Raw genomic sequence first — 16,162 nt, forward strand, 5'->3', positions numbered from 1 at the left:
TGATCTTGTCCGTGCTTGTGCCATTGAAACTATTAGTGCAATTACTAAAGATATGGAATGTACATTTTTTTCTCTTTTGGTTGATGGATCACATGATTCTTCAACTAAAGAGCAAATGACGGTGGTATTGCGTTATGTGCACAGGGAAGGAGAAGTAATTGAAGGGTTTTTGGATGTGCAACATGTCTCCTCTACAACTAGTAGCTCGCTTGAAGAGGTCATCGAGAGATTATTTGCTTCAACAAATTTGAGTATGTCTAAGTTATGGGGACAAGGCTATGATGAAGCTAGTAATATGAAAGGATAACTAAATGGCCTTAAAGCAAAGATTTTGAACAAGTATTTTCAAGCATTTTATGTTCATTGTTTTGCACACCAACTTCAATTAGCTCTTGTAGCCGTTGCAAAGGGAATTGAGGGTGTCGCCATTTTCTTTAACAATGCTAGTATTTTGGTCAATATTATTAGATCATCGTGTAAGCGTCGTGATTCATTTAGAGAGAAACAACTAGAACAAATTAAGAAAACTCTTGATATTGGTGATCTTGAAATGGGTAGAGGGTTAAATCAAGAGATTAGTCTCATACGTCTTTGTGATATATGTTGGAACTCACATTATGGTACTATAATTAGTATTATTGTCATGTATAAAGTCGTGGTGGAGGTGCTTGAATGGATTAAGGATGATACCAACCAAGACAATTTCGGTGAAGTAAGTAAGTTATTACATGACATACAAACTTTTGATTTTGTGTTTCACCTTTTTTTTTTTATGACTCATATTGGGAATTACAAATGAGTTATCACAAGCATTACAAAAGAAAAATCAAGATATTGTGAATGCGATGACTTTAGTGGGAGTATGCAAGTAAAGACTACAATTCTTGAGAGATAATGACTTTGGGAACTTGCTTGATGATGTACAAAAGTTTTGTCAAGATCATGATATTGTCGTTCCTAACATGGAGGATTTGCGTTTTGTACCCAGAAAATCAAGGCGTAAAGCTCCAAGACTCACAAACTTTCATTACTATCTTGTGGACCTCCATTTTCAAGTCCTTAATACACAATTAAAGGAATTGAATGATCGCTTCAATGAGGTAAACACCGAATTGCTTCTTTGTATGACATGTTTGAGTCCGGTGAATAATTTTACATCTTTTGACAGAGCAAAAATTGTTCATCTAGCCTACTTTATCTTTAAGATTTTGATTGTATAGACCTCATGAATCTTCCAATTCAACTTGACAATTACATTCACGATATGAAGATGCATAGTGAGTTTTTATCATTGAAAGGAGTTCGGTGAATAATTTTACATCTTTTGACAAAACAAAAATTGTTCGTCTAGCCTAACTTTATCTTCAAGATTTTGATTATATGAAACTTTTAAATCTTCCAATTCAACTTGACAATTACATTAACGATATGAAGATGCATAGTAAGTTTTCATCATTGAGAGGAATTGGTGATCTTGGAAAGGAGTTGGTGAAGACTGGAAGGTGTGCAAGCTATATGTTAGTGTATAAGCTTTTTAAATTGGCTTTGGTGTTACAGGTTGCAGCCACTTCGATGGAGAGAGTTTTTTCTGCTATGAAGATTGTGAAAACACCATTGCGTAACAATATGGGAGATCAATGGTTGAGTGATAGCATGCTTGTTTACATTGAAAGAGATGTATTTGCTTTTATTGATAATGAGTTTCATGATATGAAACCTCATCTGCAACAATTGTAATTTGTTTGTATTGATAAATTATGGAAGACATTACTATATAAAATAATTTGATTATTGCTATTCTTTTGAACATTGCACTCGTTTAACTTCGCCCTCCCCTATCAATTCCTAGCTTCACTATTGTTGGCACGTATTAGTATTTGGTGAGATTTTTGGCCCCCATGAGCGTAATCGCAATGGTGTGGTGGAAGACCATTTGAAAACGCGGTGGAGGTGACCCTAGCCAATCGAAAGGACAAACTCTCACTCCAAGGGCAATGTACGTCCATACCGTAGACGGTGACGAGGGCATTGCCGTCGACGGAGGTGAATAAAATGAGAAAGGCACCTTTGGCCTTGGCGCAAGGACCGAGGCAGATGTCACTACGGAAGGGGTCGAGAGGGAGAAGAAGGGGAGTGGATGCCAAGGTGCCGTCGCCAGAGCATTGGAGGAGGAGAACGGAGGAATTGAGCTGGTATGTTGATATTACCCTTTTACCCTTATCCGTGGAGGGTGTGTTTGGCCACGTGATAGATTTGAACAGAAAGACGGATGAAAATTCGGAAATCCAACGGCGGTTGGTGATCGACTATTAATGTGTTGGGGGAAAAAGTAAGGTTTGGGTAGTAGGAATCAAAGTGGTGCGGTAGGGAAAACCATCACAGCAAAGGGAGCAGGGTATGGCGTCGTCCTCTTCTTCTTCATCAGCTGCTTTCTCAAGACTCTCTAATCTCCGTAAACACCTCCATCCCTCGCATTTCGACAAGGTAACAATCCAACTTCCTTCCTCTTCTTCTTCTTCTTCTTCTTCTTCTTCTTCTTCTTCCTCTCTCTATCTCTCTATTTAGATTGTCTTCCAAATTTCACAGTCAGAGTTTGTTCCTTTTCTTCCTTAAGGGTGGCGTCGGATCAATCAAGATTTCTCCAGAGGTTTCTGACGCTTTGTCCAATGGCCATGCTGTTGTCGCTCTTGAATCCACCATTATTTCCCATGGTAATCTCTCTCTCCCTCTCTCTCCCTCTCTCTCTCTCTCTACACACACACACAGAGAAACTAATTGTGTACTGCAAGTGGTGGATTGCCCTGGTGCCGGGGCCTTCCTTCTTCTTATTCTTCTTCTTCAACCCACTGTGTCCCTGGTTCAAATCCTCCCCCTCCCCTAGTCTGAGTTAAAGCAGTAATTTCGCTTGTATAAAAAATAATGGTAATTGCGTAATCCATTGTACTGTCAGTTAAATATTTTTTGATCTACTGTCCTCTGCTATTGCGTTTGTAGTAACATTCTGAACGAAACCCAATTGGGTTTTTGCATATGGTATCATATTTCATTTTACATCGTACCCGGCAGTTTGCAATACTCCAAATATATGGTTGCGGTTTTGAGTGGCGGAAACAGGAGATTGGCCATGTATCGATAGCTGAATGTGTGTGATATGTTGAAGGATGGTTTGTGTGTATGTGAGGAACTGCCGCTGTGAATTTTTTGCTCAAAATTGTTTGTTTTTCTTCTGGTGTTCAGGGATGCCTTATCCTAAGAACTTGGAAACAGCAAAGGAGGTTGAGGCAGTTGTGAGGGACAATGGAGCTGTTCCTGCCACTGTTGCCATTTTGGATGGCGTACCTTGCATAGGTGTTTATATTCAACTTTGTTCTTCTTCTTTCTAGATGAATTTATAGGCTTGGAGAGGTGGCTTATATTAATTCTATGCCTTCTTATGATTGTGCTATGTTTTCTCTCACTGAATTGAAAAATAATTCTACTGAGTGAGTTTTGGTGCACTGATCTTAACTGCGTCGGTTGGTGATACCCTCCAAACAAATAAGATTACAAATTTACTTGCACAGATATTGTCCAATAAGGTAGTTGTAACTTGACAAGCTACCCTGTTTGTAAGTTTTAGCACACAACCAAGTTAAAATAGGTCCCCCAAGTTTATACATTTCACTTTGTCGTTATAAATTATCTGGTTGCATTTTTTATGTATGTTTCTTAGTCCAATTCATTGAAAGCTTTTATCAACGCTTCAGCTTTTTGAATTCAGGAAAAAGTATAGAGTATTCTAATGCTATGGTTAAGACTCATCTGCTAAGAAAATTCTTGTTAGACAATGCTACCGTAGGGGATTCTTGCTGACTTGATTCCGCCTTTTCTTTTTATTTCTTTTTGTAGGCCTGAGTATGGAAGAATTGGAGAAGCTTGCCAATCTGGGTCATAAAGCTCAGAAGACAGCTCGAAGGGATATTGCACATGTTGTGAGTAATTGATGCATTGCACTTACTGTGTTTGTTAGTTTTAGCAAATCTAGTCAATTCATCATGTTGACTGCTCTTAGTTTCATATTTTCATTTGTGCTGCAACCAATATAAGGGGATATTAGAACACATACCTGAAGTGGCAAATTTACACCGGCATAATTCATGAAAATATGCCTCAATACCTAACCGCCATTTATTAAAGAGAGAAAAGAATGCTGTTTTTTCAAATCTGGCTCTTTAACTTTACCTTTATGCTTTTAGTCACTAGACTGTGCGGAAAATAGTCATTTTTGTAGGCTTCAATCAGTGGCGTTGCACTTACTTCTGGAAAAGTGTTTGCTAGCCATCTTTTATTATTATGCTGGTGCATCCATAAAATAGCCTTCATAGCCACATAGTTAAGGGGTTCCCTACTCTGTTATCATGTACATTCAAGAAGTTTCTGACAAATGGAATTCCTCAACCATCATCATAGTTTTTTCATGGTAATTTCTAATGCTAAATTTAACAAGAGGATGTGCTGACTCTTGTCTAGGTGGCAACCAGAGGGAATGGAGCAACTACTGTTTCTGCAACCATGTTTTTTGCTTCCATGGTAATTAGTTGCTTATAAGCTTTCCTGAAGGACTATGTTGTTGTTTACTTTGTGTTGTAATATTAATGTATGTTTTGTTAATACTTAAAACCTGGATGTCTTGAAGGTTGGCATCCCATTGTTTGTTACTGGAGGAATTGGAGGAGTACATAGACATGGCGAGCATAGTAAGTTTAACGCTGCATAGAATTACTGACAGTTCATGAGAGAAATTGAATTTGTCCATATGTCCACCCATGCTTTTGGATATTAGTAGTCAGAGTCATGACTACAGACAGCATATTCCTAATGTGTACAATAGCAATTTTTCCTTCTTATTGCAAGCCAAATCATATAGCTTCTGTGTTACATGGGTTTATGGTCCACCAAATGATCTATACTGGAGCACAGTAAGCAGTGCAGTAGGCAAAAGAACTAATGTAGGAGAGATTAGGAACCTATGTGTCTTGCTTTTGGGATAGTTAGGTCTTATACAGATGGTTGAGAGGTTTAGGGTTATGGTTTTCTAGTTATCTGTATGTACGGCTTGTGCAGGAAGGTGACGATTTTTGAGTTTTAAGGGCTGTAGGGCTATGAACATTAACAAATTTATGAAAGTATACCGACTCCATTCACATATGTTACACACTCAGCAAAGTGAATATCCCATTTATCACAATGATAAGTCTTTAGGTATAAAGAAGCATATTTTAATATTAAACTACCTTTTCCTATTAGGGCTACAAGGTCAGTACTAAGTTACTAACTTGATTCCCAAGGAAATATCACAAGTACTAAAATTCAGATAAAACCCCAGTGCAGAGTTAACTAAGGGAGAATATAAAAGTATGACTAAGTTTTGTGCAACTCAACTACTGCCCCTGCAGTTACAGCCACCTGTAAGAGCTTAATTAAAAACTGAACTAACCGTATACTGTTGAAGGCATAATCTTTGAAACTAAGACTCTTTGATTGTCATGTGCTGTCGCATATTTGGCTCATGTAGAAATGAAAATAATTCTTGCACAACTTAACATGCACAAACATGTTGGCACCGCTGACTTACAAAAAGTTACGGTGATAATGGGATGAAATGTTATAAAATTTTATTTCTCCCTTTTTGCAGCAATGGACATATCTTCTGATCTTACTGAGCTTGGAAGGACACCAGTAGCTGTCATCTCTGCTGGTGTAAAATCGATATTGGATATCCCAAGGACCCTTGAATATTTGGTTAGCACTAAGTATCTCATTTATATCATTAGAAGTAAGTCATACAGATTATGAGCTATAAATAACTGTTTTTTTAACCTTTTTCTGAGATAGGAGACTCAGGGAGTTTGCGTTGCTGCTTATAGGACCAACGAATTTCCAGCATTTTTTACAGAAACGAGTGGTTGTAAGGTATTGATCGTCAACTCTTTGTAAGTGTTATTTTTCTCCTTATAACAACAATGGTGTGTCCAATGTTCTTGCTCTTTTCTTTTATCTGTTTAATCAAATTCATGTTCAAAAATGGTGCTTCAACTAATTGTGGAATGAAGGCCATCCACGTAGTGTTGATTTCATTTTATCACTTGATGGCTGGAAAATGATAAGCTAGATGTATCGAATCATCCCTATTACCATATTCCTAAGTAGGATGCAAAGTTGCCCCTCAATTAAAATGGGTGTCAGCCTCTCTATCAGTGCGATCAAAATGGTCAAACTGTAGGCTCACGAACCTTATCCCATTTGGCATGGGAGGGATGGGAAGAGGATAGATTCAATCCTCTACTTATAGAAAAATGGGCCACTGTTAGAACTAGAGAATCATCATTTTACTTTGTTAAACTAAGTGTCAAATATAGAAAACTTTGTGGTGATAACACATGGAATGAAAGAAGTATGTGTGCAAAAACAGCTTTAAAGGGTTGCACCAATTATGTCTACAGGTTCATAAGGTAACATAATTTAGTTCAAATATGTATATGACTAATTTTTTTGTTATTTCTTTTATTCAATCATTACCTGTAATCTAGGTGCCTTGCCGTGTAGATACCCCAGAAGACTGTGCTCAGCTTATAGGCAAGTTACAAATCAATTTATCTTTCTTCCTTGTAATTATATGTAAAACTTACATTAATACTCCTTTCTCAGTTCTCACACACACACACATATATTTTCTTTATAGATGCAAATCTGAAACTTGAGCTTGGAGGTGGGATTTTGATTGCTGTTCCAATTCCTAAAGAGCACTCAGCTTCTGGAAGTTTAATTGAGTCTGCAATACAGAGAGCCCTTGACGAAGCTAGGTAAAATGTTGTTTTCTTGCCATGAGTAATCTTCAGTGAAATGTTATCTTTAATCAATACTAATTGAAGTTGTGTTCTCAGGGATAAGAACATAATAGGAAATGATGCAACTCCATTCTTGCTCAAGAGAGTGAATGAGCTAACAGGAGGAGCTTCATTGGCTTCGAGTATCCTTTATATATTCTTCTTTGCACAACAATGATATACAGTTTCTAACTCCTAACGTATGGCGTTGACTCATCCAATCCTAAGGAACATTGGAGGGTTTCTTAAAGTGAAACTCTCATAAAATGTCATTTAAATTTTTTTGCATATGTTTGATTTATCAACTCAGTTTCTTAACCAACATAGACATTGCACTGGTGAAGAACAATGCACTTGTTGGAGCTAAAGTTGCTGTAGCACTTGCGAAGACTAGAGAACGCAAAAATAAAGGTAGGTAATGTTCTGTTGTTCTGCGATAATAATGAGGATACATCCATGTGTTTATTATAGAAGAAAAATATTTTTCAACGTATGTAAGCATTGACCTCACATAATAGTCAGAAGGGTATATTATCAATTTCCCCCCTGAACTTGTGACCATTGGCCAATTTCCCCCCTGAACTTTAATTTTGGCCAATTTCCCCCCTCAACTCTCATAATTAGTCAATTCCCCCCCTGAACTTTAATTTGGCCAATTTCCCCCCTCAACTCTCAAAATTAGTCAATTTGCACCCTACTGTTAATTTTTTTTTTTTTTAATTTTCCATCTATCTTTTCTTAATTTTCAATCTTTCTAATAGCTTCCAACAAAGTACTAAAATTAACATAAACTCACCTGCATAATATAGGGTAAAATGTACAAAAACATAATACAGTTAGTATGTGACATGGGTTGATTATAAGAAAAAGTTATGAATCGGGTTTAAAGCATGTAGAAGAAGAAATAATAATCCTAAACTCATGGATCAAACCTATTTCAATAAAATGGGTTATTCTTAATAAGGAGTCGAAAATTATGAATAGACTAGCCATTTTTTTACTAAAGCTCGATTCTCCGCAATTTACTTGAACTTAGCTTTCACTTTTATAAAGAAAATTGTATTCACATACAAAAATTTACACATCGATCCTTTTTGTTATCAAATTTGTATAGTCAAAAATCAAATAAAATTACTCCATACTGATTTATTATGACTAATAATACTATCTATGATAAATTGTAAAATTCTAAATTTTAATCTATTTGTAATAGGATAAAGATATAGGAACATGATTAACATACATCTTATTTAGTTTCTTACACACACTTGTTTAATTATGATCAAATTAAAAATTTAACAGTAGGGTGCAAATTGACTAATTATAAGAGTTGAGGGGGGAAATTGGCTAAATTAAAGTTGAGGGGGGAAATTGACTAATCATGAGAGTTCAGGGGGGAAATTGGCCAAAATTAAAGTTGAGGGGGGAAATTGGCTAATGGTCACAAGTTCAGGGGGGAAATTGATAATATACCCTAGTCAGAAAGGGAAGCCACCAAGAGTGCTGAGTGTGGCTGGAGATTGGTTAAAAGAACAGCGCAGCCTGTTAATGGTTGTTATCAGAAGCATCCAAAAAGTAGCACCGTACTTTAGGTGTTAATGCCATATGTTAGGGGGAGGGTTTATGAGTGGAAATGTTACATGTACAAGAAAGCTGAAGAAGGTTTTTTACTTATTCATTGTCCAGTTTGGGAAGTTTGGTGCTAGATTTGAAATTTGTGGTATTTTTGGGCAGATCGGTTAAAGACATGATAGCAAGGTACATTGTTTAAAAATTAATGAAAGTAAACTTCTTTGGTATCTTTTGGTGTCAATGTTTAGATTGAAACACTCCTCCTTGGACATAAAGACTAGAACCCTTTAGAGTCTTTTACTATTTTCTTGTCTTTGCCTTTTTAAGTCATTGTATCATGTTCTGTGTACACGGGATGACATCCTCTTGGAAACTTTTTAACGAAAAGCCTTCAATTTTCAACTAGTCAAGAAACTCTATTATCATTCTGATTATCAACTGTGTGTACTTTTTGAGAGGATAATCGGTTGCTGGTGTTTCCTGATAATGTATGAGCTACAAGCACTAAAATGTGTGCCCACGTTATTGGTATTCCACTAGTAGTTCCATTTAAAAGAAGTCAGTCGAGAATTACATGGAGAATTTACTGAACACTCAAGTTATACATGATTCGAATGATACAGTTAAGGTGTCTTGTGCACACACGAGATTATTTCACTAAACTGATGCGACTGAGCTGCCTTCAGTAACAAAAACCGGATTTATTTTTTACAGGTGGTGCAGAGTCGGCGTTATAGGGCTCAAAATGTTTTCAACGGGATCTGGAAACCGATCATTATGACCAGTTGAGTTAATCTTCCTTCATGGCGATTCGTTTTTATTACTTTCACTATGTGATGATAAATGTGGCAATGTTGAAAAGGCCAAGCAGCGAGTTTCTAGTGTACATTACTGCCATAGTACTTACGTAAGCTTTAATGTCAGTATTTACACAATACAGCACCTTCCTACTACCGAAAAACAAGAACAAAATAAAACTAAAACAATTTATTTTTGCAAACGATAAAATAATCTATACACTAAATTCATTTATGGTTAATTTATGTGCTTATTTTCTTGGGAGTCTTTGTCGCTTACATTTTGTAGGAGATGAAAGCTGCTGAATGAGTGAATAATGTGCTTATTGTTCTGTAATAAACTACAAATTTCGGTGAGAAATCAGGTGTCCCCTTTCCAAACACTTCTGCTATGCATTTCTAATATTCCCCAATTTTCCACTTGTCAGTTTAATTTCGATTACTTTGAAATTTCTTATACCTCAAGTTTTTCGTTCAAGACAAGTAAACATAAACAAAAACAGATGCCTACGTACCGTAATGTCAGAAAGCAATTATGTCTAAGTACTTTGTACGAGTTCAATTTGTTATGATCCCACATCGACTACACTTATGGGGGTGTAGGGGTTCTTAAGTCCTTGGGGTCCTCCCACCTATTGAACTAGTCTTTTGGGTTGGGCTCTTTCCTTGGGCTTGAGAACCTAACATTGGTATCAGAGCCTAGGTTCTTGACGCGGCGGAGGGGGTAACCTGGAAAGGGCTACCTTAACGGGACGACCAAAGGGTGCGCTACCGTTAAGAGTGAAAGCCACCAGAGTAAGGGCCATCGTGGGCGTCAGCTTCTGAAGGGTGGTGTAATGTTATGATCCCACATCGACTGCACTTATGGAGGTGTAGGGGTTTTTAAGTTCTTGGGTCCTTCCACCTATTGGACTAGTCTTTTGGGTTGGGTTCTTCCCTTGCGCTGGAGAACTTGACACAATTCCACTAATTCTCCTCTCCCTTGCAAGTTACTATTTAACCCACTAACACTAATGCTTTACTAAAAATAAATAAATGCAATTACTCACATAACAACTCGCAATAATTTGATATTTGAAATCTGTCATTCATTAGGAGTTGAGCCTAAGTCCATCCAGTTGTAAATAAAGATAGTATTAGACCACAACAAAGAAGTGTGAAACTTGCCTATAAAATAGTGAAATTGTCTATGTTTGGAGTTTAAATTCTCATCCCCTCTTACTATAAAATAGTGTAAAATATCGTTTGCAATAAACAAGCAAAGCCCTCCTATCCCTTGTCGTTGAAAATATTACAGCAATTAAAGGGATTACTACCAACCTCTCATCTTCACCTTCACCTTTGAGTGAACGTTTTTTATTTTGCGGTTGCGATTTTTTCAAAATCTTGGATACACCTAACCAAACCCATCATATCTTGTCATTGTCTTAGAAAGGGATCATCTCTGGATTTCTTTCACCAAATTCTCCTTATTAACTAGTCTGGATCCTTGAAATTTGATTCAACGGCTACAAATAAGAGCCTACTTTAAAAGTTATAATAATTTTAATCGTTGGATCAAATTTTAATGGGAAAGATTTGAAGAAAGGGATAAAAAGGTTTTTTTTTTTTTGGTTATATAAATAATATATTAAATGGACAAAAGCCCAAATAGAACAACAAAGAACTGGGCAAAGAAGAAAATTCAAAGCACCAGCAAACAAAAGGGAAAACCTAAAAACCAAAGCCTAAGCCACGCAGGGAACGTAACAAACAACTTAGAGATGAAGAAGCAGTAACATTCTAGTTATGAAAGACCCCCATGTTAATGGTGGAAGGCTTAACTTTCAACAACTGTACGAAACCTTCTGCTACAATTCTTTAGTTGATCCAATATGATGCGGTGTTGATTGTGTACTTTGAAAGTTAAGTCATGAAAAGTTGATGTTAACATCTATAAATTACAAAATGAGAATACAAAATCCAATCCCAAAAGGAGCACATAGTTTTATTTATTTATTAAGAAACGATATTATCTATACTAAGACGGTGGAGAGTGTACTAAGCCTCATAATAGATTAGCAATAATATGATTTAAATTCATCTTTGACAAGAAATGAGCACAATAGTTTCGTCATAAATTTTGCACTATAAATTTCATACACAATTTGTTAATTAATTCAGTCAAACAGAGAGAGAAATGTCGGCATCTACTTTATGGAGGGTCGCCTAACCTCCTTGTCTCTTTGTCTTAATATTTGCAATTTAAATACCAATTGTATGGTCATCATCCTATCATAAATGGCCATATTTCAAAACAAAACAAAATAAATAAGAACAAGTCCTTGTTTGTTTTTGGCAGCACCCAATGAGCTTTCTTGCTGTTTGTCTTTGTTAGGGCGTGTTTGGATTCTTCCAACCTTTGTGCATATTAACAAGTCATTGGCCCAGCGCTGATCGCTCAAGACAGAATCAAATAAACTAGGTTAGTTTGAGTATTGAGAGAAAATACCATCTATTTATATGTGCACAGATCCTTTAACAAGAGGGATTTCTATGTTTTTTCAAAAAATAGGGATTAGGTGTGGGGCCCACTCCACATCGAACTTCAACGATCCGAACCGTCTATTTTGTAAGTCTCGATTCGTAGATCATCTTTGCAAAAATTCAATTCAATCCGAAATCATTTGCTTATTTAATTATCAAGATAAAATTTCATTGTTTCTTACATAACAAAGTATTTGTTAATTTCTTTGAACCCAATTAGATGTCTTAAACATTTCTGATTTGGCTAATATTTTGCAAGGATGATCTATGAGTGCAACTTGAAAAATAGACGGTTCAGATCGTTGAAATTCGATATGGAGTGGACCCCATACCTAATCGCCATTTTTTTGAAAAAAAAAATGGGGACCCCTTTTGTTAAAGGATCTGTATATGTGTATATATTTGTGTTGAGTTTGACATGTACTGTGTACTTATTCTATTACAATGAGGCAGCTCTTTGATATGAGATGTGAGTGCAAGGTTTAAAAAGACAAATAGAAGGGAATTCAGACTATTATCATAGAATTAATGTGTGAAGTGGCTCAACTTTTATAAAGACATGCAAAGTTAAATTTCTAATGTGGGCATATTGTTGGGTTCAACAATAGATAACCTAATTATACCATGAAAGAAATTAAAGTTCCATTCTAAAATCAACTAGCTAAGAAATAACCAAACCTCTTGTTGGCGCATACAAAAATCCCTTTCTCTCTATTAGCCTCGCAGTCTCAACAAAAATGAGTAAACACAATTTTTTTACAATATATTTACGACAAGAGGGTGAGAGATTGACCCAAATTACACGATAAGCATAAGCTAACCATAATAGTTTGATAAAAAAAAAAAAAAAAAAAGTTTGATTCGAACTTCGCCATCTATAAAAATCAAATATAAAATCTTCCACCTAATATCATTAAACTATAGTGACAATAAAAAAAAAAAATATTTGAAAGTGCAAGAAAAGGCTCATCTTCCCACAAATTTCGTGTTCCACTTGGGAACGCAGGACAACAAAAGGATAAGGACAAAAGGACTCCGCCACGCATTGTCGACAACGTAGCCGTGACGTTCCGTCCGTCCTCCAAAGCTCCCGACTTTTAGTTTCATTAACCTTCAACTGTGATAAAAACAGAGCAAAAAAATCCCAGAAGAAGAATATCAGCTCTGTGCTCCAAAGAGAGAGAGAGAGAGAGAGAGAGAGAGAGATTGAATTTGAAGAGCCTGCTGTCCTTGAATTCTCACGGCCTTCGAACTTCTACTTGGGTTTTTGATCAATTACAAAACCCAGTAAGGATTTCCTTCTTCTTTCTTCGCTTGGTTAGTTCTTCTGCAACTAGTTTCTTTCTTCAGCTGCTTCTGTTGTTCTATTTGTCACTTCTCCGGCGACCTCCTTCCTGAATTTCATTAGTTTTCTTTCTGAATTTAATCTGCTAATTAGGTGCTATTGGTAAGGCCTGATTTTGTTCAGAAAGCACTTTGATTATACGTGCTTTTGTTAGTTGCTGTGAATGCTTGTTTGAGAGTACACATTTTTCTCAACTTGGGAATTCATGCAATTTTGGTTCTTGCATGAACACTTGGAATAGGATACTTGTTTAGAAATCCCCTGAATTATTCGGCTAACTTTGGTATCGAATTCATTACCAAATCATTCTTGGTTGCTATACATATGACACCTATGTTTCAAGACGAAGGGTCATCGTCTGCACCTTCATCTCCTCTCCAATTCTTTTCCACGATGTCGCTTTCGCCTAGTTTAGGCTCACCGTACCCTTGGCTTAAGGAGCTAAAATCCGAGGAGCGCGGTTTGTATTTGATCCACTTGTTGCTCAATTGTGCAAACCATGTTGCCACCGGAAGCCTTGAGAATGCAAATGCCGCCCTTGAGCAAATCTCCCAACTCGCCTCTGCTGACGGTGATACCATGCAGCGGATTGCTGCCTACTTCACCGAGGCTCTTGCTGATCGAATCCTCAAAGCTTGGCCCGGTCTTCACACGGCCCTGAATTCCACTAAAATATCTTTGGTTTCGGAGGAAATTCTAGTCCGGAACGTGTTTTTCGAGATGCTTCCCTTCCTAAAGGTCGCTGTTGTGCTCACAAACCAAGCTATTATGGAAGCCATGGAAGGGGAAAAGATGGTGCATATAATTGATCTAAGTGCAGCTGAACCTGCACAGTGGATTGCTCTTCTTCAAGTTCTAAGTGCGAGGCCTGAAGGTCCGCCGCATTTGAGAATCACCGGTGTTCATCAACAGAAAGACGTACTTGATCAAATGGCTCATAGATTGACTGAGGTGGCCGAAAAATTGGATATCCCATTTCAGTTCTGTCCCATAGTCAGCAAATTGGAAAATCTCGATATGGATAAACTTCGCGTCAAAACTGGCGAGGCTCTAGCTATCAGCTCGGTGCTCCAGTTGCACTCACTTCTGGCGTCGGATGATGAACTCCTGAAAAGGAAATCCCCATTAGCATCAAAGGGTTCAAATGGAAATCACTTGCCAAGAGCATTGCAAATGAGCCAAGGCACATTGGGTGAGTTGCTAGAGAAAGAGATGGGCAACAGGTATAGCCCGAGTCCTGATTCAACCTCGTCATCACCGCTCTCTTTAACTCCTTCGGCGAAATTGGACAGCTTTCTTAATGCATTTTGGGATTTGACACCGAAAGTCATGGTAATAACGGAGCAAGATTCTAACCATAACGGATCCACTCTGATGGAGAGACTACTGGAAGCTCTGTACTCGTATGCTACATTGTTTGATTGCTTGGAGTCTACGATGCCGAGAACCTCATTGGAGAGACTGAAGGTAGAGAAAATGCTGTTCGGGGAGGAGATAAAAAACATTATAGCTTGCGAGGGATCTGAGAGGATCGAAAGACACGAAAAGCTTGAGAAATGGATTCAAAGGCTTGATTTAGCGGGCTTTGGGAATGTGCCCTTGAGCTATTACGGAATGCTGCAGGCAAAGAGGATGCTGCAGGGCTATGGTTGCAACGGGTATAGAATGAGGGAAGAGAACGGTTGCGTGTTGGTTTCCTGGCAAGATCGACCGCTGTTTTCGGTGTCAGCTTGGAGATGCAGGAAGTAAAACATGAGTATTGATACTGATCATCTCAATGATGATGGAGTTTCTCGTCTAGTCATGAAGAATTTTGTCCGACTGAATCTGTCTGCATTTCATTTGTTTATCTTTTATTTTTCGTTTTAGATCTAATTGAACGAATACTGATACTGACGTTTGGTGTTTGAATCTATATATGCGTAAGTTGTTGATGGAGTTTCTTGTGTTTTGGTTTTCTTTTCCTATGTATCTAATTTATCACAGGTGGTGCTGATATTTGCAAATGGGCCAATTTAAAAAAACACCCTAACAACTAACACTATTATGGGCTGATTTATTACTAAGGTGCTTTTATAAAAAATAGTTATAAAAAAAAAAAGTTGAGCTCAAAAAAGTGTTTGGTAAACACTTAAAAATAATTTATTTTCACAGTTTTGGGTGAAAAAAAATCTGAAAACGTGAAGCAGTAAAAATAAGCTTATTCTTACAGCATAGTAGAAGCAGTTTTTTTTTTAAGCACATCAATACCAAATTAGCCCTAAATGTTATGCAAAATCCTTTTTTTATTTATTTATTAAACCAATGCTTTAAAAGGCAAAAGCCTGGGCAAATCGTTTCATAGATAGTAAGACAAAGCTTCACGAGATCTAAAAATTTTAATATATTATATTATATAATTGTATACAATATATAAAAAGTATAATACTTGTAAAACAAATATTCATTGTTAGTCAAAAGTGCACAAGTCACAAACAAGTTTTAACTAAGCACTCAAATTAACAGTCTAGTGATATTCCTCTTCATTTGTAAGTGAGAGATCTTAGGTTTGATTATCACAAAAGGTGAATTTGAACACATTATTGCTAGCTCATTGTGAGACTAAGCCTACATCCCCCTCTTAGTGTAGATAATATCGTTTGTTAAAATAAATAAATAAAACAACGATCAAATTGAGTGGAAAATCAGACATCTAGAGTCTTAAGCAAGTGCATATTTATACATATACGAGAGTTTTGGATTTAAACATATACAAAACCCCTCAAAGAACCCAATTAGGAGGAAAAAAATTCATCACATAGTCACTTGTCATGTTCTAATTAATTCTTTGTGTGTAAAGCTTCTTTTTGTACCCTCCATTGAAATTTTTTTTTATGAGGTTCAACTTCGATAAGTTAGAAATGTGTTTTCTAAAGTATTTGAGTTGAAATGTTTTGTCCCCTCTCTACATCTCTCATCAGCCTAAAAACAGACCTAATATGTCTTTATTTGCGTCATGAGAGATGTAAGAAGATTGTACTACAAAACAAGTTGCAGGGAAGTCCTATATTAGGCCA

The 16,162-nt window shown here is 36.8% G+C and overlaps 2 protein-coding genes across 5 annotated transcripts; both read left to right on the plus strand.

Moving 5' to 3' along the window:
* The first annotated feature begins 1,804 nt into the window (after positions 1-1,804).
* LOC148693067 (indigoidine synthase A family protein) lies at positions 1,805-9,648 on the plus strand. 4 transcript variants are annotated; one of them, XM_088679536.1, is made up of 14 exons: positions 1,805-2,484; positions 2,615-2,711; positions 3,238-3,348; positions 3,889-3,971; positions 4,510-4,569; positions 4,676-4,736; positions 5,675-5,781; positions 5,875-5,952; positions 6,570-6,615; positions 6,722-6,842; positions 6,924-7,009; positions 7,194-7,277; positions 9,153-9,222; positions 9,525-9,648. In XM_088679536.1, the coding sequence occupies exons 1-13, from the start codon at positions 2,398-2,400 to the stop codon at positions 9,173-9,175; spliced, it is 1,044 nt and encodes a 347-aa protein (XP_088535662.1). In that variant the 5' UTR covers positions 1,805-2,397; the 3' UTR covers positions 9,176-9,222; positions 9,525-9,648. The 4 variants fall into 4 exon arrangements, 2 of the variants coding, with proteins under 2 accessions (XP_088535662.1, XP_088535661.1); XR_015953270.1 differs by lacking the exon at positions 9,525-9,648 and having other exon boundaries at positions 7,194-7,392; positions 8,349-9,477; XR_015953271.1 differs by lacking the exons at positions 9,153-9,222; positions 9,525-9,648 and adding an exon at positions 8,353-8,472 and having other exon boundaries at positions 7,194-7,392.
* A 1,163-nt stretch (positions 9,649-10,811) lies between these two features.
* Positions 10,812-15,044, plus strand: SCL3 (scarecrow-like 3). Its single transcript, XM_088679537.1, has one exon. The coding sequence runs from the start codon at positions 13,431-13,433 to the stop codon at positions 14,853-14,855; it is 1,425 nt and encodes a 474-aa protein (XP_088535663.1). The 5' UTR covers positions 10,812-13,430; the 3' UTR covers positions 14,856-15,044.
* The last annotated feature ends 1,118 nt before the right edge of the window (positions 15,045-16,162 follow it).

This window comes from Pyrus communis, chromosome 11, assembly GCF_041283825.1.
Source record: "Pyrus communis isolate YQ-2024b chromosome 11, ASM4128382v1, whole genome shotgun sequence".
NCBI classification, from domain to species: domain Eukaryota; kingdom Viridiplantae; phylum Streptophyta; class Magnoliopsida; order Rosales; family Rosaceae; genus Pyrus; species Pyrus communis.